The sequence below is a fragment of the Orcinus orca genome, chromosome 11 (assembly GCF_937001465.1).
Source record: "Orcinus orca chromosome 11, mOrcOrc1.1, whole genome shotgun sequence".
Taxonomy (NCBI): Eukaryota; Metazoa; Chordata; class Mammalia; order Artiodactyla; family Delphinidae; genus Orcinus; species Orcinus orca.
In genome coordinates this window covers 85344686-85371336 of record NC_064569.1, presented here as the reverse complement: position 1 = coordinate 85371336, position 26651 = coordinate 85344686, and the positions used below count along the sequence as shown (strand labels likewise).

Here is a 26651-nt window from a genome sequence, read left to right as displayed (position 1 = left end):
TAAATAGCAACTGAAACAGGTTAGCCAAATATTTAAAACTTTTTCTACATTGTTTAGGTAAAGCATAAAATCTAGAAATTCAGAACAAAATCACTAATTGACACTGACCTGAACAAAATGTTAAAAGTCCCTGCTTTCATAAGACATTTTAAATAAATGGGGGAAAAAGGTTAAATAAATAAACAAGTGACCCTAAAAGCTCATTTCTTTAATCTGCTTATGTATGAAGCCGCCTATATTTAGTAGTTTCCATGTACTTGGCATTTATAATATAAATGTTAGACTTTTAATTTTAAAACATCCTTTGATTCCACTAGTTTTAAAACACATTAGTTACATTTCATATTAGCATGGAACACTGTTTCGGTGAATATTTAAAATTATTTCTTATTTTAAAAATCTGGGGCTTCCCTGGTGGCGCAGTGGTTGAGAGTCTGCCTGCCGAAGCAGGGGACGCGGGTTCGTGCCCCAGTCTGGGAAGATCCCATGTGCCGCGGAGCGGCTGGGCCCGTGAGCCATGGCCGCTGAGCCTGCGTGTCCAGAGCCTGTGCTCCGCCACGGGAGAGGCCACAGCAGTGAGAGGCCCGCGTACGGCAAAAAAAAAAAAAAAAATCTGCTAACATGAGAGAATGATTGGAAAAGTTGTTAACAAGCACACAAAAATGTTTTTCTTTTTTTTTTAAGTCAAGTTTTAACATTGGTAATCAAAAAAGCCCCCAAATTTACCAGCCCAGACTGCACATTTTTCTCCTGCCTACCATCAGATGTGGGGGACAAAAGGCAGAGCTTAGGATCAGTAGAATTGGATGCTTGGGATGTAGAAGGGGGTGCAGTATGGAAAGGTGGAGGAGGTATGGCACCGTGGCTGCCCCCGGGCAGCGTGGCAGGTACACACCATGGCTCAGGGATTGAAGGGAGAGCACCTGGAAACCAGCAACAGCAGGGGCAAGCCTGCATCACCCTGACCGTCTGTACAAAAGGTCTAACATGAGAGGCTGGTTGGCATTATGGCCCAGGCTCCTCCAATGCAAGGCACTGTGGGGAGAAAAACAATTTGGTAATGACAGCCCTTCAGATCAACGGAGCAATATAAGCCTCAGGTCACAAGCGTTCCTCTCTCTAGCTGATCTCAGAGCGGAAGGGCTGACCTGCTGTTTGAAAAGAATTAACAAATAGATGCAGCTAGATGTTCTTCTGGAAAAATAACCATTTTTAATCTCAGCCTCATTTTATCTGCATGTACTTAACACAGATGGTGCCAAAACACAATCACTGGCTGCCTAAATAAAAACCACCCGTTCTTATAACCGCCTCCCCCAACACATCTACTGAAACAAAAGAAGGAAAATGCACTGTCATGCTGGAAAGCTACATACTCCCTCTACCAATGTTTATAAAAATCTGTTCTGTACTGAAATTTTGTATCAGACCTGGGTTCTTATGGTTCAAGTTTAAATCAAATTATATCAACCGGGCACACAGATTTTACCAAGAAAGCTCTCAGTGAGCCTGAACATTTTTAGTTCTGTAAAGTAAAATCAGCAAGACAGGCAACTGAGGCATTCAGCTGACCCCAGAACTAAACATGATGTTTTAAAATTTTAATCCAACTTAAAACTGAAGTTGCTGTCATTCAACTGCAAGGAAGTGGTTGCCCATCTGAGATAAAAGTAAGATAGACAATATAAGACAGCTCTCTCCTCCACAGTGTAAGGAAGGCGCACACAGATGGGGTAAGGAGACACAAGAGAAAAATGCCCCGCGTTCTCCAATTACGACTGCTACAAATATTGGTAACTACTGACCAGAGAAGCTGATAAAGAACAGGAGTTCTCAAACTCTTAGTCTCAGGATCCCTTCAGAACCTTAAATTATTTAGAGCTTTGGTTAATGTGGCGCTTAGTATATTGGAAACTAAGAAAAAAAATGTAATATCTTAAATATTAAAATACTTTAAGTTATTAAAATATCTTTAAATTTTAAATATCAAACATCATTGTTAAACATAAACAACTGATTAAAACATTTTTAATTAGTGAGAAGAGTGGCATTATTTTATATCTCTGTAATTCTCTGTGATGACTATCTTTTCTGTGTTCAGTCTGTTGCACCACTCTGCCTGCCATGTAGCCTCTGGAAAACTCCATGGTAGACTTGCAAGAGAATGAGTGAAAAAGGCAAAGAGCACCCTAGTATTAAGATAATTCTGACCTCAAGGACTTCCTGAAGGGGGTGGGCAGAATGAAGACCACAGTTTGAGAACCAAGGACAGCAGTGTAAACATACACCCCCCTCCCCCCAGCAGCTGTTTGTGAGGTTTACAGATTGTGTATTCTTCCATCTGCCTCTCAATGCCTTTCCTCCACCCCACCGCTAGCAAAAACTGTGCTCCAGACTCCCCCAGAAAGGCACAATGCTGAAAGCAATTCAGATTTCTTTAAAATCTGAGTAAGTCATCTTTATTTTTCCCCCAAACATGACTCCTATCCTTTGGGCACAAGTTTTTGTTTTTTTAACTATTACACATGAGCTCTGGTGTGGAAGTGACCTAGGTGAAAATACTTGCTCTATCACTCTCAAGGCTAGGTGACTTGGGCTCATCACCTAATCCTTGGGAGTCCGTTTTTTCCTTTTGTAAAATCAACATTCCCCCCACCCCCACCCCCAACTGCTGAGCCTGAGGTAAAGCATATTGGCACCGTGGTTGGTAGGAAAAATCCCTTCAGTCACTAATTCTCCCTTTCCTACAAAAGGGAACCTGCCTGCCCAAGGGGCTAAGTCAAAAAGCTCTGGCATGTTTTACAGATGTTGTCCCCTGCACTTAACCTGCATCGCCTCTCACCTGAAATGCCCTCTTCCCATCAAATTCTGATCCAGTATATCAACTGCATGATGTTTTATTATTTTTATTCAATGTACATAAATATGTCACCCTTTCTAAAGCATTCCTTTAGGCTCTTTTACCAACATCCTAAGACACCAACGTAAGGCCCGTTTCTTCCATTGTTTCCCTAAGGTTCCCAAACAACATTCTCCTGTTTCTTGCAACTGTATTAACACAGGTTCTCAGAGCACTTAGTGAAGACTGTTCCGCGCCTTCCTGTCCTTCAAGATTTAGCTGGAAGCCTTTACTTGACTGTGCCCAGCAGGCTGGATCCTCCTCTGATGCCCCTGCTGGCATCTTCACACAATCCCATCAACTCTACAAGGACAAGCATCTTGTCTCATTCCTGCATCACCAGTGCCAACTCCACATGCATGTGATGTTCAAAAATATTCTTAGAATAAAACACCTGGGTGCTAATTCCTACTCTGTTATGTATACTGAGAGGCTGGGCTTCAGTTCAGCTTCCTCATCCCTGAAAATAAAACTGTGGGAAAACACTGAAAAAGTACCAGGGGTGTAACATAATAGGTTAGGAGCTTGGATTTAGTCCAAATCTGAACCTGACTTTGTCACTTATGTGATCCTGGGCAAACTGCTTAAATTCTCCTGCCTGGGTTCCTTGTCTGCAGTGACTATATAAACGATACGAACTGCTGACTGCTTGTTTCCTTTGAAATCTGACTGCTGTTGCCAGCACGTTGGCACCCACTAGGCGATATACCTCAAGCCTCTGCTTTGGAGGATTATGGGCCATGAAAGAAATAAAACTAAATGATGGTTTAAATACTACAGACCTTCTGAAGAGCCTGGGCCCCAGGCCTATAACAGGAACTGGCAAACTACAGCCTGAGGGGCAAACCCAGCAGGCCTGTAGTTTGTTTGTTTTTTTCACAGCCCCTGAGCTAACAATGGTTCTTCTTAACATTTTTAAATGATAAAGGAAAAAAAAATCAAGAGCAATACTTAATGATACATGAAAATTATAAGAAACCCGAATTTCAGTATCCATAAATAAAATTTTATTGGAAAACAGCCACGCCCATTTGTTTCAATATTGTCTAGAGCTTCTGTTTTTGCAACAAGAGCACAGTTGACTAGTTTCAACAGAGGCCATATGGCTCACGAAGCTTAAAATATTTACTACCTGGCTTTTTGCAGAAAAAACATTGCCAACTCCTGGCCTAGGGAAAATTTCAATCAATGCTGACAGGTGGTGCTGGGTGAAAACTATCAAACGGTAATACTGAGGTGAATACAAATCAGAGAACTGTCTTTGTGCCCAGTCAGTGAAGTAGAGATGCTTGCTACACTACCTTCCTCCTAGGAGGACCAGGGAGGTTCTGGTTAACCATCTAGACCTGCCAGCTATCATGTGCCTAAAATGTTTAGAGCCACAGTAATATTTAACATTCACTCTGTATCGAGTATTCTGGCAAATGTCTCACAACAAACAGACGCCATTTCAATGCCTCCTCCCAGGGGCCACCCTGACCCAGCCTCTCAGCCACTCTCCAAGCAGTTTTTCTCCAGAGCAGTCATCACTGACAATTACTGTGGTCTCCCACTCTGTGACAGGCTCAACAATGGTCCCCTAGCACTGAAGTCCAAACCCCAGATCCTGTGAATACATTACCTGTAAAAAGAGTTTCTGGAGATGTGATTTAAGAATCTGCGGATGGGGAGATTTTCCAGGATTATCCCACGGGGCCCAACTTATTCACAAGTATCCTTTTAAGAGGGAGGCAGAGGGAGACTGCGTTACAGTAATCAATGTGAAGACAAAGAGGCTGCACTGGCAGCTTTGAAAATGGAGTAACAGTGTATCAAGGAACACAGGTGGCCTCCAAAAAGGCAAAACAGATTTCTCTCCTCAGAGCCTCAACAGGAACCGGCTGTGCTGACACCCTGAGAAACCGATTTCAGACTTTCAACCTCCAGAACCATAAGAAAATTAATTTGTGTTGTTTTTAAGCCACTAAATGGTAGTTCGTTACAACAGCAATAGGAAACTAATACAGCCATTAGAATATAAACTCCATGAGAGACGGACAATTTTCAGTTCACCACTTTCCACCACCACCCCGCCCCCCTGCCTAGAGCTGTGCCTGGCACAGTTGTTGAGTGAATTAACAAAGTACCAATTCTAATCACTTGGTAATGGTTTCCCCACAACAAAGGCAAGAATATGAGAAAGTCACGACATCTAGGCTTAAAGCAAAGTGTATGAACCGTGACAGAGATGTCACCATGGAAGGAGGCAGCAGCGTGGACTTTCTGACACTGATCTACTACTGAGTGAGGGACTAACATGAATGCTCACAGCGAGCCCAACCTTGGGCTAGATGTTTGGTATATATCATCCCACTTAATCACATGCCATTCCCATTTCAGAAATGACAATAAGGAAACCCTTAGAGGGCTCCCCTGGTGGCGCAGTGGTTAAGAATGCGCCTGCCAATGCAGGGGACACGGGTTCGAGCCCTGGTCCAGGAAGATCCCACATGCCGCGGAGCAACTAAGCCCGTGCGCCACAACTACTGAGCCTGTGCTCTAGAGCCCAGGAGCCACAACTACTGAAGCCCATGCACCTAGAGCCCGTGCTCTGCAACAAGAGAAGCCACCGCAACGAAGCGTAGCCCCTGCTCACCACAAGAGAAAGCCCGCGCGAAGCAACGAAGACCCAACGCAGCCAAAAATAAAGAAAGAAAATAAATTAAAAAAAAAAAAAGAAACCCTTAGAGATTAAGAAACTTGCCCATGAGTCAATAATTATACCCAGGTCTAAGTGATTACAAATCTCTTGCTTTTCTCACTATACCACACCCATTAATTCAAAGTACTTGTCACATACATTTTCTCATTTTATCCTTACTGTAAATTTAAGAGAACAGGTAATTATTCCCACTTAGCAAATAAAAAACCTAAAGGTTTGCGGGTTTAATAATTTGCCCAAAGTCTCCAACTAGAACGTTACAGAGGATCTGATCCCAGGTCCTTTGATCAGAGAGTGGTTCTGTCAAACAACAAAATCCTAGTTTAAAAGATTTCCATAATATTCTCCTGAAGTTCAGCTGATTTTACTGAACCTGCGAAATATAAGGCACTCTAACTATATTAGAGGGAAACCAGCAGACTTGCAGCTTGGTTCATATCTAATCTCTATAATTATCTATTGGTCAATTTTCCTTTTTTCTTCAAGATAAACAATCGCTTTAATTTCCAAGTGATGAGGCAATCTATGTGTCATGACAACCAATTAAAAGTAGAAACAAGTGGTCAACCTGATTTATATGTTAACAGCTATTACTTTAGAGAAGACCCAGAAGATTACCTTCCTCCCAAACCTCCACATTCTCTGTTAATGCTTTTAGTCATCACTAAGTTTCAAATACTCCTGTAAAGGCACTTGGTGTTTAAAGAGAGAACTGGTGGTGAGTAGACCTGAGGCAAGATCTTTTTGCTATCACTAAGATTATCTTTTCCCCAAACAGCAAAGCTCTGGAAAACCTAAGGAACCCAGTTGGTAGAGGCATGCTAAAGGGAGGATCAGAGACCAAATGATGCTTCCACAATTGCTAGATCAAAGGGTGGTAGACACTGGGAAGGGTGAGCATCCCTTCATATAAAAAAGGGGAAAAACTGACTACTTCAGAAAATAATTGGCCCAGTTTCATGAGAAATTTCTCTTTTTGCTAAAAACCTCCACTATTACTGAAGAACCTCTCAATCTCAATCTTCTCTTGATCTCGAAGTCATTCATTTAGTCTTTGGATTTCCCTTCCCTGTATTACATTTAGACTTGGTGGGAAAGTTTATCATTACTGCTATGCAAAGCAGATACTTATCCACTTGCCAAATAAGATTTAATGGCAAGACCCCCTGCTACCAAAGATTTAGTTTCTATAGGGATCAAGGAAAGCATAGGCATGCTCACTGCACCTTCAAAACTTGTTTTCTTAAAGACTCAAATTTTCAGCAGTAGCGTCCAAATAAGGTGGTAATTTATATTCTTAAAACAATTACAAGCAACAACACTAAAAAGCCTTTATGGCTTTATGCTAAGTGAAGAAAATGAAGAAAACTTGGATTAATTAATCATATATTTCTGTTTAAACAGGAAGTTTCCAGGCATTTAAAGCCCTACTTAAGAAATCAAAATGGAGTTGGAAACAAATATTCAAAGCTGTTAACATGATGAAACATCACTGATTCTGAGGGACACTCTGTATCAGCAGAAATTACAAAGGGAAGCTAGGGGCCAGAGAAGAAATGAAGCAAGTACATGAAGACTATGTAACTGGATGTTAAAAGATTTTGTGTTTGAAATAATCTGGCAAAGGTTACCTTCTACTCCTGAGGTCACTAACAGATGAGGTATGCCAATTTTTGCCCAGTTTAACATTCAAATGGAGTAGTCTTCCAAAAAATCTTACAGGTCTCTCTGGAGCCATAACTTCTCACAATTCCATGTATTTGGCCTCCATATTTCTCTGCGAGACTAACTTCTTTACCTTTGACCAATTCCTGCTTGCCTTTCAGCACTTAGTTGATGGCTCACCTACTACAGTAGAGATATTCTACTTTTGTTGAGTCCAATTGCAGGAGAAATTATTTCAAATATGGATACCCACTCATTAATCTTTCTGAGTCTTCTTTGCAATGAACCATGGCATCTGAATTTTTTTTTCTTACAGTATTAACGTCACTTAGGCTCTGCCCTACAGAAAGTCTTCCTTGACCATTTTTTCCACCCACTCTTCTCCCCAACCTGGTCAAGAGCCCCATTTGGGATTCCTGTGGTTCCCTGGAGCAGAGGAAGCAAGGCAGTAAGTATCACAGAGCACCATAACTAATTTTTTTTGGAAAATTATCAAATACCTTTTAATTTATGGAATTCAGAACTGACTTTTATTATTAAAGTCTTAAGAAGCATTCAAAATAATTTTCCCATGAACATGCCAGTGAGATTTTTTTAGCAACAGAAGATCATGACAACTTTATAAACTACCAAGAAAAATACACTGCACAGTGAAACAATTTCTGATGTTCTTGAAAATACTTTTTCACTTTACAAGAGATACAATATGTGTTTCTGTTTGGATTTTACTCTCCATTTTGAGATGCTTAAGAAAAGCCACAAAATGTCTCCTACACTAAGAACAAAAATCTTTAGTACGAGTTTGTGATCATGGCCTCTGAAATTTCAAAAGTTGCCACAATATTTTTCCAGTCCTGTAAACTCAAAGATATAACTCCTTGTTTCCTGCAATGGGAACTGGAATCATTCCCCTCACCCACATGGTTAATATTAATGGGCTCCAATATTGGCAGCCTGTCATGGTCAAGCCTTATTCTTGCAAAACCATCCCTTATAATGAAAGAAACATAAAATATATTCTCCACAGTACGAGAGAAAGAGTTTGGGTCAATCACAAACTCAAAATAGGACACGGGAGTATCAGGATACTTCTGAAAGTACGTTTGCAACAATCCCAAGATTCTTTCTACTTCTTTTTCTGTTGCTTCTTGATTACTACTCAGGTCCAGCTTCCTCAGCTTTGTAGGCATATCCCCGTTTTCTTCCATTCTGTGAACTCTTTTCCGGTGCTCAAGTCGGGGCTTCCGCGCGGAAGGCTCTGATTTGAATGAACCGAATATAAAGTGGAATGTTTCAGCTTGCAGCATCCACGACGTTGCTTCCTTTTGTACTGTCTCCCAAAAAGAGCGAACTATATTATCATCACAGCCACTCAGCGCATCACGTCCATCATCTTCCATCCAGTTTAGACCCACAAATATAAGCAGAAAATCACAAAATGCCACCTGATTAAAAAGGCTCATGTCAGAGTTTAGCTGCTTTGCTTTTTCTTTACCCAAATCAGAAGCCAAAACAAGAAACTGAGCGTCGAGGGCCGCTTCTCTCGTTCGACTCACTGCATCAAACAGGACATTGGCTTCTTCGAGAGCCTCGGTTAAGGACTCGCTCGTCGTGTTCACTATGTCATCACGGTTCTGCTGGACGTTATAGATGAGCTGCCGGTACTGCTTGCGGATACTCCGGCATTTCTCCTCATCAACCAGCTCCAGCAGGCTTGGGTCGATGTCGGCCTCCCCACAGCTGAGGTCGTCAGAGCAGGCATCAGCCCCCGCCTCCGCTTCCACCTTCATCGGCTCCTCTGCCGCCTGCTTCCCAGAGTACGCACCATCGGTAATGGTCACCACCGGCTCCTCGCCCTTCTCTACGTCTCCCCTCAGGCAATCTTTTTCCTCAGCCATGTCGGCGACCGGTAGCGCTCAGGTAACGGCCTTCGCAGTGTTTCGGCCAACGGCGGAAACAAGGGGTCAGCCGGAGCGGAGAAGGACGCCTGACCATGCGCACTAGCGGAGTCCCGCCGGCCCCGCGCCCGGCTCGCCCCGCCTCCCAGCGGTCCCGCCCCGCGGAGCCCAGACCCCTCAGTGTTCGCAAACAAGCCCCCGGCCGGCGCAGAAGGCGCGCGAGAATGGGTCCCACCCCCACCCTAGAGTAACACCGCTCGGTTCAAGCGACAGCTTCTATTTTGGCGTTTACTGGCAGTGTCCTCTAGCTTTCAAAGAAACGCTTGGACAATCTTATGACAAAATTATGGGGGACCAAACGTCCCGTGCTTTAAAACATTTGCTGTCACATGTTGCGGCAGCGCTTTTTCGCTCTGTGATTAAAAGACTTTTTAGGGGGGGAAACTAAATCTGGCTAAATTATAAACTGCTCACAAAGCCAAAGATCGTGGCCTGCGGTATCTCCATTACAGATAGGCTGAACTCTCAGGGTCCATTTGCAAGGTAGTTGCTTGGAACTCCGTCTTCATTATACTAATGTAAATTGTGTTAATTACCTAGGCGGGCCCTCAAAACCTTCAAAAGCCAAATCCTCTCTAACCTACCCCAGTGGGGGGCGGGGTCACCGGGTAAACCAGGGTCCGGACTGGCGCATGAGCGAAGGTGCACTACCCTACCCCACTCCCACCCCCGCCCCCCGTCCCCCAGCGTTACGCAAAGCGATCTCTGGTGCTGCGCCACCCAAGGGTACAAGAATAAAGTGGACAGGGTCTCCATCAAAGAGCTGTTCGGAGGCTTGCCAAAAGTAAGGGTCACAGACTCCGAGTGGGTAGTAAATCTGAACCCTAAAAGGTGAGAAATCTGTGAAGATTTTAGACACAATCTGTTATAAGGATATGAATGTGAATGCTGTAAGTCGGGTGACTAATGTATGTTGGAAAAATACACCCCCCAGTTCACTAGGAAATCACATACAGTTGGAGAAAGGGCTTAGCTCATCAGTCACAAGAGGGGAAGGAGAGAGGGAAAGAAAGGGAGAGAGACCACCACATTGCATCTGAAGCTCTGGTTTCAAGGCACCAGGAAGTATATTGGCCCTACCTTCCTTCCTATGCATCTACACTGGTTCTTTATTTTTATTTATTCATTTTTTTTGCGGTACGCGGGCCTCTCACTGTTGTGGCCTCTCCCGTTGGGGAGCACAGGCTCCGGACGCGCAGGCTCAGCGGCCATGGCTCACGGGCCCAGCCGCTCCGTGGCATGTTGAATCTTCCCGGACCGGGTCACGAACCCGTGTCCTCTGCATCGGCAGGCGGACTCACAACCACTGCGCCACCAGGGAAGCCCTACACTGGTTCATTTTTCTTTGACATTAGCATAAAGTTTCTTGCAAATACATGAACAGACAAGCCTCATGTTAAGTTACTTCAAAATAGTTACATTACTCTTCGTTCACCATTATTCTTTTTAAGTAGGGGTAAAATTCAGAAAGAAACATGCATTTTTCAAAAACAGCATGCAGTACTGTTACTTGTGCATATACATTACCCTGCCCTATTAGACTGTTAGCTTCCCTAAAGCAAGAATTTGGTTATAAATCTTCCAAGCAAAGCTATTTTCACATGGAGGCATTTGAGTATGCACACTTGAAAGTGTAAGCGTAGATGAAAACCTTTGTTCCAGTACCTATTGCCAACTTATTTGGAGCAAAAGATTTCACAGATTAATGGAAGAAATAGATCTTACACACTGACAATAAGTTGGGACTTCCCTGGTGGTGCAGTGGTTAAGAATCTGCCTGCCAATGCAGGGGACACGGGTTCGAGCCCTAGTCCGGGAAAATGCCACATGCCGCGGAGCAACTAAGGCCATGCGCCACAACTACTGAGCCTGTGCTCTAGAGCCCGCGAGCCACAACTACTGAGCCCACGTGCCTAGAGCCTGTGCTCCACAAGAGAAGCCACCGCAACAAGAAGCCTGTGCACCGCAACAAAGAGTAGCCTCCGCTCACCACAACTAGAGAAAGCCCGCGCGCAGCAACAAAGACCCAACGCAGCCAAAAATAAATAAATTAATTAATTTTTAAAAAAAAGTAAAGTTGACTGCTTTTCAGAAAGTCAGCCTTATCTCTTCTCTGAAATGAAGAAAAAGCAAGAGAAAAACAAAGCTGGGGACCAGGATCATCAAAGGGCCATATTTTACCCCCAAGTCTGGCCAATTACAAACTAATACTTACCCGTCTTAAATCTTTGATGAAAACACCTAGTTCCAAGTCCAAAACAGTTTGCTTTTATAGTTAACCATATTCTTGGGAGCTTCTGATATCCATTTCAAATTCAATAAAAGTGATTTATAAAAGAACTCCGAAAGATAAGCCAACCTTCCCACCCTAAGGTGCCTATTTTCTCCTGGCTCAGAGGATGGAAAACAGACTGACACCAATTTGCTCCATACAGAGCCTTTCTTCAAACAATTTTTAAATGCCTTGGAAAAATAAATTAATTTTCCCAACCTACTTATAAAGTATTACTGATGTATCACTTATAGGGATGTCACAGGAGATAACAGCCCACACAACTTGCTCAGAGCAACAGCACACATCAAGACCAGCATCATATTACTAAGTTGTGATTTTCAGTGCTGAATTTATTCTCTGCTAGATCCCTGCTCATAAGAACCTTGGTAACATGTAACTTAGGTCATCCTTAGAAAGTCATACTTGCATTATACTCTGCCTTTTAAAATCTGCCTCTAGAGTGCAAAGTTTAGATGTGGCTACAAAATAAAAATCTCAAACCTAATGATTTTCCCTGATCATTTGAAGAATGGGATTTCTACACTTGTGAATCCTTAAGTTACTAAACGGTGATTTTCCAACCCGAGGTCCAATTACTAGTAATAATTATATAAATGCAGCTTAAAAAGAATGCACAGCAATACATAATTTGTTATACCAGTAAACTTCTCTGTGACTCTTAACAGAAGGCAAAAAGTGCGAGTACTTCAAAGAATTCACTGAAGTCTACCTTCTTCTTGCAGTAAGACTAGTTCAGGTCCCTTAACACACAACTTGGCCTCCAAAATAATTTAGCTTCCCTCTTCCCCCTTTTTCTCTTTCAGGAGTTGCTGCTAAAGGCTCCATAGGGTCTCCATTTCCTTTCTTCTTTTCTTCAGTTTTTTTCTCCAGTATTATTATTCAGTCCCTTTGCTAGGAGTTCAGATTCATTCATTCCAAGCATTCTTAAGCTCTTTCCCACAACCCCTAGTGTTCAACACAAACATGGTGGTACGGATGAATGTTACAGGTTATGGGTCTCTCTATGGTCAAATTTTAAAAGTCACATAGGACCCACTATCTTTTCCAGTGGGGTTTTACTGCCTGATTAATCTACAACGAACAGATATTTAAGAGACTTCTGAGCCAAAGCCAAGAACCAGTCAGGTTTGAGTCCCGCACTCTAAAAGATATGCTTATCCTGCTGTTAGCTACCTCCTGACACTTTTCTGTTCCTCCTTTCACAGCAGTTTTTCTCCCCTCATCCTGCCAGGGTATTGATTTAATACTGAGCTGTGAAGAGATGTGATGAAGGCCTAGCTTGATTTGCTGGAGTAGCTGGATGTTAGGTATATGTTCTCTTTCATCTGAATTTCCTTTAAGGTTATGTTTGTGTGTGTATATTTTTGCTTTGTTTGGCTTTTCAGTATTAAAGGTAAACTTTCCAATGATCAAGGCAGATATCTGTGTTTTTTAAACGAGTTTCTGAAAAGACCATGGACAGTGGAAGGAGGCAAACCTGGGTTCCAATCATGACCTATTAGCTATTAGCACTACTTTAGGTTGCTTAACCTGTCAGCCTCCAGTCTCCTCATTTGTAAGATGAGAATACTAGTACTCACATCATAAAGTTACTGTAAGTATTGAATGAATGAGAATTACGTGATAGATCTGACAATAGTTTCAACTATTGAACAGGTACTTAAATCTTCAGTTATCCCAAAGATAGCAAGTGATTAATAAACATTAAGACACTAAATAGGAAAAAAAAAAAGTGTATACAAACCAGTAGCTTCACTCCTGGGATGTTGTTTTAGGAACAGAAAAATATTTTAAAGGCTAAATATCCATAAAGAAGACAGAGAAGTATATCTCACTATAATAATACCAGTGAAAAGAAATTTGTCATATAAAATTTAAAAACCTACTAGGGCTTCAACTAATGGAACTGTGTATAGCACTTTGAAGGGTAAACCACTCTACTAGAAATTCTGAATCAGGGCCATGAAGAGTCTGAGATTATATGCAAAATTCCTTTCTTTTTTTTTTGGAAAATTTATTAAAATTAATCAGTGTGGGTTTATTTAAATTCTAATGTCAGTTAAATGGCATAGAATTTTTTTTTTTTTTTGGCTGTGCCACGTGGCATGTGGGATCTTAATTCCTTGACCAGGGATCGAACCTGTGCCCGCTGCAATGCAAGCCCAGAGTCCTAACCACTGGACTGCCGGGGAATTCCAGCACAATTCTTTATGTATATTTTTCTCATAAATAGCTCCTTGGACTTCAGCAGATTCTTTGTAAACACCTGGTATCTAAAAGAGGCTTTGAATAACTGTTCTATTCAAATAAGAAGGCTTTGCTGTTAGTTGAAGTAAAAGATAAAATGACAGTCAAGCCCCACAAAATAGTTTGGACCTGCCACTGAAATACTTTAGAGTATATAAAACCTCCGCCCTTGCTCTGTGGTTGAAAGTCATATATTTAACTGACACTTCAGAAAATCAAGTGCTGGCTGATTTGCCAAGCCTGAAGAAGTAACATAAACAAGGGTGTGAGATGAGAATAGAGAACCCTTCCCCTTGTAAGAGCCATTACCAACTCTCCTGGGACACCTCAGAAGTCAGCAATGATCAGGAGCATCATTCTGATAGACTAAGGGTAGGAAAGCACTGGGTATTCGGCTTCTAAAGGAGGCAGCCTTGAAAAAGCTCAGCTCTGGAGCTCTGGGTTAAAATCAAAAGTAGTGCTTTCTTCGGAGTTTGAGTTTCCTCTTTTGTAAATGTCTTCTATCCGACGTCTTCTCTGTCATACAGAGTGGCCACGACTCTTTATAAAAAAATCATATACAAACATCTGTTGACAAAGGTATTTTAAAATATATACATTGCCCTACAGACTTGAGTTAGAGATAACAAAGACAGAGCCTAGCTCAACATCGAGAACACAGGGGCTCAGTAAACAGTAGCTAAATAGACATAATGTGACTTTCTTCTCAACTGACCTGGACACAGCTACATAAACTGAAGATGGACAATGCCGCTATCATACAGCTCTTTTAAAAGTCTGAACTGCTTTATATGCTGCCTAGAACCTCTCCTGAACTATTATACTTAGGGCTTAATCGCTAACAGAGACAGTCCACTTTCACCAAATCAGACACCCTGTAGCTAAATCCCTCACTGAAGTCAGTCCTCTGGCCCTACCATCAACCATTCATTCCACAGGTATTTACTGAGTGCATACTAGGTGTTAAAATAACACATGGAAGATACAAAGATAAACCATTTTCATCCTAAAGGAGGGTATAATTTAGCAGGCACAGAGGAATGCAGTTCCACTCAGCAAGCATGCTATGCACAAACGCCAATTTGCCAGAGCTATGCTAGGAATACCAAGATTTGCAAGGGCTCAGCCATGAATCATGAGCACACAATCACACCAGGGAGATCAGGCACGCATCCCAATAGCGATAACACAGAGCCAAGTGCCAGAAGTGTGAGAACACCAGAGTGAACTTTACAGACAGGCCTGCGCTCCATCCTCGCTCTGCTGCTTTATTAGCTGTGTCACCGGGGCATACTCCTTAAGTTCTGAGGGCCTCCATTTGCTCATCTGTAAAACTGGATCACACCACCTCCTTCACAGAACTACTCCTGGGAGGATTTCAGTCAACTAGGTACCACAGCATTTAGGGGCTAGCACACAGCAGACGTTCAATAAATGGTAGCTGCTATCACTGACAGACATTCATTTAAACATCTGGTGAGCTCTAAGGCAGATCTAGAATCCCAGGCACAAGGAATAAGTCTAACTCTTCACTTCTGATATTGGCAGGACTCCTCCTTTCCCAGGGACAGGGATTTGCGGGAGTGCTGCGGGAGCGGAGGAGGGAGAAACAGGCAAATCTGGCCTTGTACTCTGACACAGGTAGGCAGTTGGAAAAGTGGGTCTGAGCAGGAAGAAAAGTCAGGAAAGAAAATGAAGAACAGAACAAAGGAGGGAAATTTTAGGGACCACAGCTCCAACAGTATTCCCACGAGCTTCCAGTAGAGGTAAACGGGGGCAGAGCACGAGATCACCAGAAAAGCAGGTTGGGGCCAGACCCTGGAGGACACAGAAAACCAAGTTAAGAAATATATACTCATTCTGGATGCAGATCTGGGGGCAGCAAAGAAGCAATCAGGAAGATGGTTCTGCAGCAGATGGACTGCAAGGACAGGGAGATCAAAAGTGGGCAGCCAGTTAGAGACCGTTTAGGTAGGAGGCAACAGTACCTGAAGTAGCCTGGGCAAAATGTTAACAGAAGAAGTAGGCACCTGTGTGGGAAACCGTGAGGCCCTGGTAAATGAACAGACAGGAAAGGTGAGAGGAAATCCAAAGCCTGGACCAGAAGAGTGACACCACTGTACAAGGACTGACAGACAGCAAAGAAGAGGCTTGTGCTGTCACCTGGTTAAAGTGGGAGAAGGCATTGGGTCTCACCATGCATTCACAGCTAGTAAAAATTTTACTATGTAATCAGCACCAAACAAATTTATTGTACTAACAATCCATGCCTCTTGTAAACACTGTTAGTCCTTACTCTTACCTTCTTAAATAAACCAGAGTCAAAGCAGTCCTTCAATTCTCCTTAGGCCTCAACCTTAACTAGGCCAAAAAGCACATACACTACTAACCTCCGCGGAAGGGATTATCTGAGAAGAGAATCAAGTTTTCTGCCCATTTTGGTAGAGTATTAAGAAAGAAAGGGAATGGTCAGAGTTATTAAATTACCACTCATTTCCTGATGTCTATTCAGTTAGGAGTCTGGTTTCTGGTAACTTTTAGAAGTTAGGCTTGAAAGGAGACCTGCCTGTTTCAGTGCCTACCCCAGGCCCAGAACGTGGGGGGCTCCCAGCCTGACCACAACACCATCACCTCTGAGCTCCTCCCACACTGGCTCCATAATTCCCTTGGATGTTAATCAGGCACCACTTTGTGTCCGTCTTGGAAGAAATTAAGTCCCATGTTGCAAGTTTTAGTCTTAATCTCCCAAGATTATTATTTTAAACTACTGAAGGCTTAACTATGTCTGGCACTTTGTATTCCAATAAGCACTCTTTCACTCACTTTGCTTTACCTCTCAATACCACCGACAGGCATTCATTTTATATGAGTGGTTTCAAAACTCTGGAATCCTGGAGACACTGATTTACATATAAGAAAGAGTCCCTGTAGGAAAATTTGCAAGCTTGCTCTCAAGAACTAAAATGTTTATGAAAGCCGTATGTCTTTGTGCAACAGGAACTATATTCATAGTTATTAGAATTTAGTAGCTAGCTAGTGCTAATTTCACACGTGGACACACAAGCCCTGACCACAGATAGCACAGTTCCCCATTTTTCTATTCAGGTAGGAAGTGTTACTTGCCTGTTGAGTTACTATTTGCCATCTTCTAACTAACACTTTTTAGGTATTAAATAGTAATCTTTTGTTTGGTTTTCCTCAATTCTAATTATTTAGCAACTAATCGTGACCAAACTACCTTATACATTAAAGTAAGTCTCAAACGTGATATTTATCATAAGAATTACCTGAGGAGGCTTGTTTAAATTTAAAGGCAGAACCTAGCCCCTTCCAGAGGGTTCAATGAACAAGATCTCAGGTAACGCCCAAGCATGTGTGTTTAACAAGCACTCCAGGGGACTCTGTGCAGGTGGTCCATAGTCTACAGTTTTTTGAAAGGCACTAAAGCCTTCATCCTGTAGGTAGTCATCTAAATGTATCAGTTCCTTGTAGTAGGGCTGTACTCCCTGGTCTCCCATAGTACACTGTGAAAACAGGGTAGGTTTTGCTGCTGCTGCTATTTATTGAGGAGAAAGGAAGACAAAGGAAGAAACAATATTAAGAGGAGAAAAGAAAAGCACATGTTTTAACGAGCTCCCTCCCTCTCCATTATTTAGGTTGCAACTAAAGCAGGAAATCTTAACCTTTTTTAAGGTGTGGACTTCAGGATTATAACACTAATTCTATAAGCACTCAACTCTCCACTAAATAAATGCCTTTCTCCACTCAAACCCAATGTTCCCTAAAGAATTTCAAGACCTACCATTTAGTTCCAAACGTGGGCAACAATTATCTAGAAATTCACAAACATTTCAAAGCAGTAGCCTTAGGTTGTTGTGTCTTCTTCCATATCTTAGTACTCATTAAAAACCAAAAATATATCAAATGATACAAAGGAGAGTGGTAAGTTTACTTAAAAGAGATGTTCATTTTTTAAAATTTAATTATAACTTGGTGGTAGGCTTTTCATGCATGGCATCGCACCTCACTAAATGTCTGAAATTAACTATGATCATATAGAATTGAGAACATCAGATCTTACCAATAAAGTGGGTGCAAAGCTTATAAAAAAGTGATTTTACTTTTTACTCCCACTGGTGTTAAAACTAGGACAATGTGTAGAATTTATATAAAGATCAAATGCCTATACAGCTTTTTAAGTACAAATTTATGACACAGGCAGAGAAAAGATCAGACAGGAAAGAATATTAACAGGACTTTGTCTCATTTCACTTGCAAACTAAAGGTCTTGAGTAACACAGTGTATTTTATACCAAGCTAAAAGCCTTAATCTCCATTAATTATTTTCCATTAGTTTACTATTTGTCTTTGAAGTCTATCTCCATTTCTTATACCCATTCTTCAAAAAGGTAATAAATAAGATTCTTTTAAAAGAAAAGGTAGTAAATAAAAATACAAATTGTTATAACCTTCCTAAACACACACACATCTAAATACATTGTTACATTTAACTGAGGCCTCAGGCTTACTTCTAAGAAGGCAATGTTCAAGTATAAGATCCATTTCTTAAACATTACATTGATACAGACAAGGAGGACAAAAAAATCAGCAAAAGTTAAAGCTATATCAAGGTGATAGGATTCTAAGGCTTTCTAACCTGGTCATTCACGTTGCATATCTCCCCCTAAATGTGCACCCAACCTCCCAGCATCTTGCCTGTATGGCAGGTCATGACCCATCCAGCCTCCCAGCATCTTGCCTGTATGGCAGGCCATGACCCATCCACCCCTCAGTGGATGGTCCTAAGGGAGGACCGCCACCACACTCACTACCACCCAAAGGAAAGATTTCTTTCTCTTCTTTCCCTCTACCCAGTTGTTAACTCTGGGCTAGAAAAGAGATACATGAAGGGAAATGAACTTACTCTAGGAGCTTGCTGGTTGCTCTCCCCTGAGCCTGGGGTTTCTGGGTTTCCCTCCCTGAGAATTAAAGAGGAAGACGATAGGGACGGACAAAGATAAAGCATTTCTTGACCCACTTTTCTCAGTACTTCTCTAAACGACTCACTTTCAGCAGTTTACATTGCTGCTAAAAAATTTTGTTATTTGGATTTACTGGGAAGGAAAGAAAAAGGACACTTTAAAAAACCTATTTAAAAGAAGAAAATAGGCCGTCTGCCCTTCCAAGCTTCCCACTTCTGAAATGTGTGTCTCATCCACGTCGATTAACACGTGAGCTGGCCCCCACGTTTCTTTGTCGTTTTCTAAGGATGTGCTCCGTTTGGAGGTTCGCTCACAATCACCCTGGCTTTGAGACCACGGCCGGATCGATGAGCTCGTTTGCAGTTCAGGCGGACCCCTACCTACCTTCAGGGTTGGACCATGGCCGCCTAGCTTTCTCCGTTTCACAAACACAACGGGTACGTCGGTTTTCAAGGTCAGTTCGCAGAGCGCTCCCTCGAGGCCCCGCCCGTTCTCTGGGGCGCAAAAGCAGAGCGGATCCGGTCAGTCTTTCCGCCCGGGGCCGTGGCGGGAAGTGCGCGGCGGGGGCGGGGCTTCCGCGTCCCAAACTGCACTCGCCCGGGTGACAGCCCAGGCCCCAGCCCCGGCCCTGACCTTGACTAAGGCCGGCCACCAGCTCGGGTCCCGGACCGGCGCACCTACACGCGGGCTGGAAACATGGCCTCGAGGCCAACTAACACCTCCCAACTTAATCTTCCTTTGAACTCTGCATCGTATACACAGAATGCCAAAAAACCAACTTCCAAAGTTTCTCTGAAATTTGAAACCTCGAGGCAAAATTAAGAACACTGCCCACTTGGGGTGCTTTTATTAGAGAACCTTGAAATAATACAGCAACACCCTAAATGACATGCTTGGTGCAAATGGTCCAATTTTACAAACGGGCGAACTCAGGTAAAGAATGAGTCAGTGAGAATTAAAAATAGACTCTAGTTATACTGACATCAGGTCCATTCATGAGACAAAAACCACACCAGCCCCCAAAGTATGGCTGTTTGACAATAACAATAATAATAGCAGCTAACGATTCTGTAGTGCTTTGCATATGTTAATACTTAATCTTCATAACTACCCTGTTGAAGTAGGTCCAATCAGGTCCATTTCACCAATAGGGAAACTAAGGCACAGAAAAGCTTCCCTACCCAAATTCAAGCAGCTAGTCAACAGCAGAGCCAGGATTCAAACCAGGCAGTGCAGTGTAGCCTTTAACCCCTACCCTGTACTGCCTGATACAGTGAGATAAGCACCGGTTCCTTAGTTGTCTCCTTTAACAGCCTAGGGAAAGTCACAGGAGTCTTAAGCCTTGGTCTCCCCACTTGAACACACGAAGACACACGTGATTTGCCAATCTCTCACAATTTCTGAGGATTCAGTGGTGTGAAAATTCCTCGAAAGGCATCCTTTAATCGTTATACTCGCTTAATGCTGACAAGGCTCTGTCAATCTATTCATCATATTATCACCTACATTTCAAGACTCGTGCATTAAGAAATGATACAGAAACTATTTTCTCCGATATTCTGCAAACCGTCTCTATAAAGAAGAGCTGGAGACAGGAAACCACCAGCCGACAGGGGGCCGGTCTCACCTACCAACACGCCAAGCTTTCACCGACCCGGGCGAAACAATGAACACCGCCAAGAAGCTCACCCGACTTAAGAGAAGCCTCGGCCCTACTCAGACACGCATTCAAACGTCTCCCCTTCCCCTGCATCCACAAGGCACCCGGCAGGAGAATGCTCTCGGCCCAGAGTGTTCACAGCCCAGGGGCTTGGGGCTTCCTCCGTTTTCAGTAAACCCGAAGCTTACACGAACACGAGTCCTTGGGCACCAGGCGCTCCTTCAGACGTCCCAGCACCCGCCGCTCCGGTGCAATGCGGGACTGAAGCAAACTGAGGAGGAAAGGCTGCGGGTTCCCAGTAGCTCCGAGAAGCCGCGCCCTCCTCTGAATGGGCGGGCAAACCGCCAGAGTCAGAATGACAAAGCAAAAACCCACTCTTCGTGCAGCACTGGCAACTAGGCTGATGCGCTTAGCAAAGTGGGATTTCCTAATTGGGTGACAGCATATCCTCTTCCTGCTCACAGCGCCTCCAACCCAAGAAAGGAGCAAAAACAATTTAAGAAATATTTGGAACCGGAACCAAGAGTGTGCCTTAATTGAACAAAACTGGACTATGCCCTCGGGCAGTGACTCCCGAACTTTGCTACTGATTGTAATCATGCGAGGATCTTCAAAAACGCTGCCGCCTGGCTCCCACCCGCAGACATTCTGATGTAATTGGTATTGCTTGCGACCTGGCCATCTGAGGTTTTTAAAACTCCCTGGATGATTTTAGTGAACAGCAGTTTGCGACCTACTGCCCTAAAGTAATGGATTAGTCAGTCTGGTGATTCCCTAAAGGAAGCGATTAGGCTTTAAAAAAAAAAAAACTTCTAGTCCATCCTGACTAATTCTGAAAAGAAGTGACAAATTTTCACCAACACATAACTTCGCTTTATAGTACTTCCTCCTTATCCCACTCAGATTTTGGTTCGTCATGTTGTTGAAGGAAAACTGCGTATATTTAACTCCAGCCATGCCCGGCACCTGCAGCCAGCTACCCGAGTGAGCCACACTCCCTCATACTTCCCTGCTCTTACTCATATTCTTACTCAGCACCTTGTGCTAGCAGGTGGCTATGAATATTTGATGAAGAAATAAATAAATGAATGTCTTTCCCACTTCTTTGTCTGGATACTGCCAGACTGAAACACGCTCAGGTTGCTGGTTTCTAAAGGCTCCGTGAAGCCACAATTTGCTCCTTTTGAGTCCCCTCCCAGGTGCAAGGCAGAGGCTTGTTGCAGCCTCTCAGTTTCAGAACGCGTTCACACACACACACACACACACACACACTCACACACACACTCTATGCATTGTGAGGGAGGGGAAAAAACCCTCTGCAGACACAATGGGCCCCAGAGAGGACTTTGATCAAACAGGCCTTGCTGAGTGCCCCTAGTCTACCACACCTAGTTCATGGTATACTTTAGTTTTCTATGGTGATAGTTGTTCTTCCTGAATAGGCCCTTTAGGCGGTTAAGGGCAGAAGGTAGAAAGTTCTTCCTGAGGTTTTGTTTCTTAAAAATAATCAGCCCCAAATCATCCTCAAACCAAAGAGACACATTTGGGGGTGGAAAGTTTTGTTCCCCTACAAGGTGCTAAACTGACACTCTGTTTGGTGGTTATTTATGTGAGTGCCTAACCTGATTCTGAGGTCCTTAGAAGAGAAGATGGGTCTAGCACATAGGTGTTCAGGAAACAAGATGACTTAGGAAGCAAAGAATGAAAAATGTGAAGGAAAGACAGCTGGGATTAAGGCAGAGAACTTACCATTTACTCCCAGCTGCTGTGCCAAGCTTTGTACTAACCAGTTTACATGCCTTCTTTCATTTAATCTACACAAAACAACCCATGAGCTGGCGTCATAACTCCATATTCTTAAACATCTATAGAAGCTACAGTTTATTGCAAAAGCATGTCTTAGGATACAGAGGGACTTTAAAATCATTTAACTTAATGTGCTAAGAGCAAGTGATACGGGTTGCCCTCTAAGAGCCTTCTGGGACAGACAGGTCCGAGTTACCATAGTTAACATTTTCTAATGGCATTCCAGAAAAGGCTAGATAAGGCATTTTAACTTCAAACTGTCCTTAAGTGAGCAGATTATAGCACAAATCCCAAGAGCAGCTCCATGTAGTTATTTTTTAAGTTAAAAAAAAAATATCACCGTTAAAAAAAGCTTCACTTTCCTTTCAAACCATTCTTGCTACAGTTCAGGGCCCAGATGCCTTACCCTTGTCAGGAAATAGAACGCCTTAGTTCTATTTAGTTGCTGGTCAATGGAAGAAGAGCCGCTCGCTGGCACTCACACCCCCCTCCCCCATTTCTCATCATGCAGCATTTGTTCTAGTGGTACATCTTGCATCTCTTGACTGGGTTCATGTTATTCCTCCTGCCTAAAATTATCTTACCTCCCTAAGGGCCTACTCCCTCAAAGCTCATCTGAAACGTCATCTCCTGTGGGAGGGCTTGCCTGATTTCTACCCTGTGTTTATCGCTCCTTCCCTCTTCTGTGTCCCCAAACACCTAAAAATAATTACAAATCATCTAAAGCCAAGAGAGTTTTGAGAAGGCAAAACCTTGCTTGATTTATCATGCCCTCCCAGAACCTGTTATATATTGTAAGTATGCAGAAAATGCTGGAAAAGACCCTCTGTTCCTGAGCTGTCGTCTAAGGACACTATTAACAGGTCTATGAAGGTGTTCAATCAAGGGTCCTCTTGCACTAAACTACCATTCCTCAATAAGTCTTTCTCATACATACACACTGAGCTAGAACCACCTTCCTGACACCCAGATCTCTGCGCAATCCTCCAGTAGTTCTCTAGGAACCTCTAAATAAAATCCAAACTCCTCAATTGTACTGACTTGGCAACGGCCACCCTTGTTAAACCTAGATGTCCACATATTCTGTACCCTACTTAACCAGAAAACATTGCTGGAGAAAACACAGAAATTAAAAGTAATTTCACTTTAGGGCTTCCCCGGTGGTGCAGTGGTGAAGAATCTGCCTGCCAATGAAGGGGACACAGGTTCAAGCCCTGGTCCAGGAAGATCCCACATGCTGCAGAGCGACTTAAGCCCGTGCACCACAACTACTGAGCCTGTGCTCTAGAGCCTGCAAGCCACAACTACTGAAGCCTGCGCCCCTAGAGCCTGTGCTCCTCAGCAAGAGAAGCCACCGCAAGGAGAAGCCTGCACGCCGCAAAGAAGAGTAGCGCCCGCTCGCCGAAACTAGAGAAAGCCCACGCACAGCAACGAAGACCAAACATAGCCAAAAATAAAAAGAAATTAAATAAATAAATTTAAAAAAAAAAGAAACAGCCAACGCAAGAGGAACACTCTGACTCTTCTTTCTGTCTCACTGAAAATAGGAAATAAGTCACTCATGTGAAATGTGCACTCCTTGCATCTAGAGGTAGAAGGACACCCTTAACACAAAAGATAGGGAATTTGGGGCCAGGAAGCCTATATAAACAAACTCATTACTTCTTTAATATACTACCCCAAGCCCAAACTCTGCTGATAATCGTCACTAGTTGGGCACCCAAAACCTAAGTTTCTTTGTCCTGTCAGTTCCTCACAAATGTATTGTTTGTCTAAAAAAGTATAAAAGCTGCCTGCTTTGGCCACTTCTTGGGTACCATTTCTATGGGATCTCCATGTGCATGAATTAAAATTTGTTTCTCTTTTTCCTGTTAATGTCTTGTGTCAATTTTATTATTGGTCCAGATATAAGAACTCAAGACAGGTAGACTGGGAAATTTCCCCCTCGCCAACATTCACCACCCAGTTCTACAAGGGTTAAGTCGGAACCCAATTCAGTTGCCCACCAACCTGAGAGGAATTCAGGATGGAAACAGGATGAAGCACTCCGTGCTTTAGATAAACAGGCCCTTAAATAGCCAGATGCGTATCTCGGGAAGAATTTTAATGACCCCAGATTCTTGCATCTTCTCATATTTAGCTAAGCACTTAAACTTGAGATATCTGTTCTTTGTGATTAGCAGTAATCTTTTACCAAGATGTATGCTTGACAGTGTGTATTTCCTAGCCAAAAAAAAAAAAAAAAATCATATATAAACGGGTCTCTCCCCTACTTCTTCGGAGCAACTCCTCAGAGATAACTGAGTGCTGTCTCTGGGCTATAGTCCTCAATAAGACCCTGAATAAAACTTAAACTCACAACTTCTATGTTGTGTGTTTTTCTTTAAGTCGACAACACCTACACCTTGCCATTGGCTCATGACCTGCTTTCTACTTTAAGAAAAGAGAATCAACCAGACAGAACTCCCACCTATTTCCCTTTTTTTTTTTTTTCCGCTGTGCCATACGGCATGCAGGATCTTAGTTCCCCCACCAGGGACAAACCCGTGCCCCCTGTATTGGGATCAAGGAGTCTTAATCACTGACCTGTCCAGGAAAGTCCCAAAGTCCCACCAACTTCCATCTCAACCACCAAGCTGCCATATTCCCCACCTTCGCTCTTGATTTAATGAAGGCCAGCCTCTCCACTTGTGTGCGCATTTTCATCTTTTCTTGACTTCTCAACCTTCGATAATTTCACTCCTCCCATTAGCCTCCCTCTCTGGCATCATCAGTTTCTTGTTCTCTACCTGATCATTCCCATCATCATACAAGCACACTGTAATGTTCCCATTTTTTAAAGTCTCCCAAGATCCCATATGCCCAATTCCAGTAGTTACCACCCAACATCATTTCTCCCTTCACAGGGCGAAAAAAACTTTTTTTGGAAAGGATTCTTTGTACCCTGAGAATAAAGTAGGGTAGGGAGGTCAGGAAAGATCTAAGTATATGGCACTCGAGCAGAGACCAGAGTGAGATGAAGGAGCAAGCCTTAAGAGAGGGAAATCTTTCTAAGCAGAGGAAACAGGAAACAGCTCCCTAAGCTGGGAGCCTGCCCGATTTGTCCATGGATCTGCAAGGGAACCAATGTGTCTACAGCTCAGTGAGTGAGGAAGAAAGTGGTAGGTAGTGAGGTCAGAGGAGTAGCCAGGGGTCAGATCCCAAAGGCCATAGTCAGAAATTTGGATTTCATTCTTAATGTGATAAGAAGCCAAAGTGTCACAAGAGAGGAGAGGGAAATGATCTAGTTTGTATCCTTAAAGGATTGCTCTGCTGTGTGGAGGAGAGACTAAGGTAGGGACTCAGCGTGGAGGAACACAGACCAGTCAAGAAGTTACCGTGGTGGTCCAAGCTGAGATGATGAAGGTTTGGATTAGTGAGTTGAGAACATATATCTGAAGATAAAACTAATTAGTTTTACAGATGGATGGAACGAGGGGTGTAAAAGAAAGAAAAGAATCAATGATGACTCCAGGGTTTTGGCCTTGGCAACTGGGTAGATGGGAGCACTCCCTGATGAAAGGGGGGATACTCAGGGAGGAGGAGAAAAGATGGGAATGGGAGAGATGGAAAGCAATAGTTTGGGACAAATGCATAGTATGGTTTGAGAAACCTACTGTTACCCAAATGGAGATTTTGAGTAGGTAGCTGGTATGCAAATCTGGAATTCAGGGGAGAAGTCAGGGCTAGAAATAAAAATTGTTAGTCAAACAATAAACAATAAAAATTGTTAGTCAAATATAAAAGGTATTTAATGACATGGATATTGCATTGTAGATAATGTTGGGGTTTTCCAGAGAAACTGAGAGAGACAGAGAGAGAGAGAGAGAGATTTTCTTTCTTTCTTTCTTTCTTTTTTTTTTTTTTCTGGCTGCGCAGCATGCAGAACTTCCCCAACCAGGGATAGAACCCATGCTGTCCCTGCATTGGAAGCACGGAGTCTTAGCCGCTGGACCACCAGGGAAGTTTGAAAGATTTATTTTGAGAGAATGACTCACAGCATTTGGTGGCTGGCAAGTCTGAAACCTACAGAACAGGTCAGCAAGCTGGAAATTCCAGCAGTCTTAATGTGGCAGTCTGAAGGCAGTCTGGAGGCACAATTCTTTCCTCTGCAGGAGACCTCAATCTTTTCTCTTAAGGCCTTCAACTGATTGCAGGAAGCTCACTCACATTATGGAGAGTAATCTGCTTTACTCAAAAGTCTATTGATTTCAGTGTTAATCACATTAAAAAATACCTTCACAACTACATGTAGACTGGTGTCTGACCAAACAAGTGGGTACCATAAAATCAGCCATCACATCATGCGACTAGATGAAATTACCTAGTAAGTTAATGCATTTAGAGAAATGAAGACAGTCCAGGACTGAGCCCTGGCAAAGTGCAAAGGAGAAGGGT

General features: G+C 43.0%; 2 protein-coding genes across 5 annotated transcripts in view; both read right to left on the bottom strand.

The window, feature by feature from the left end:
- TXNRD1 (thioredoxin reductase 1) overlaps positions 1 to 26651 on the bottom strand; it is a 93359-nt gene that overhangs the window by 55157 nt on the left and 11551 nt on the right. Inside the window, exon 1 of one of the 4 annotated variants that reach the window (XM_033427586.2) lies at positions 20597 to 20751. The exons of 1 other annotated variant lie outside the window; for it this stretch is intronic. The gene's annotated coding sequence lies outside the window, so the exon portion shown is untranslated. 2 more of the 4 variants (XM_033427587.2, XM_012532923.3) reach the window with 2 other exon arrangements.
- Positions 7920 to 14069, bottom strand: EID3 (EP300 interacting inhibitor of differentiation 3). Its single transcript, XM_004269441.4, has one exon. It carries the CDS (start codon positions 9161 to 9163, stop codon positions 8057 to 8059), a length of 1107 nt encoding a protein of 368 aa, XP_004269489.1. The 5' UTR covers positions 9164 to 14069; the 3' UTR covers positions 7920 to 8056.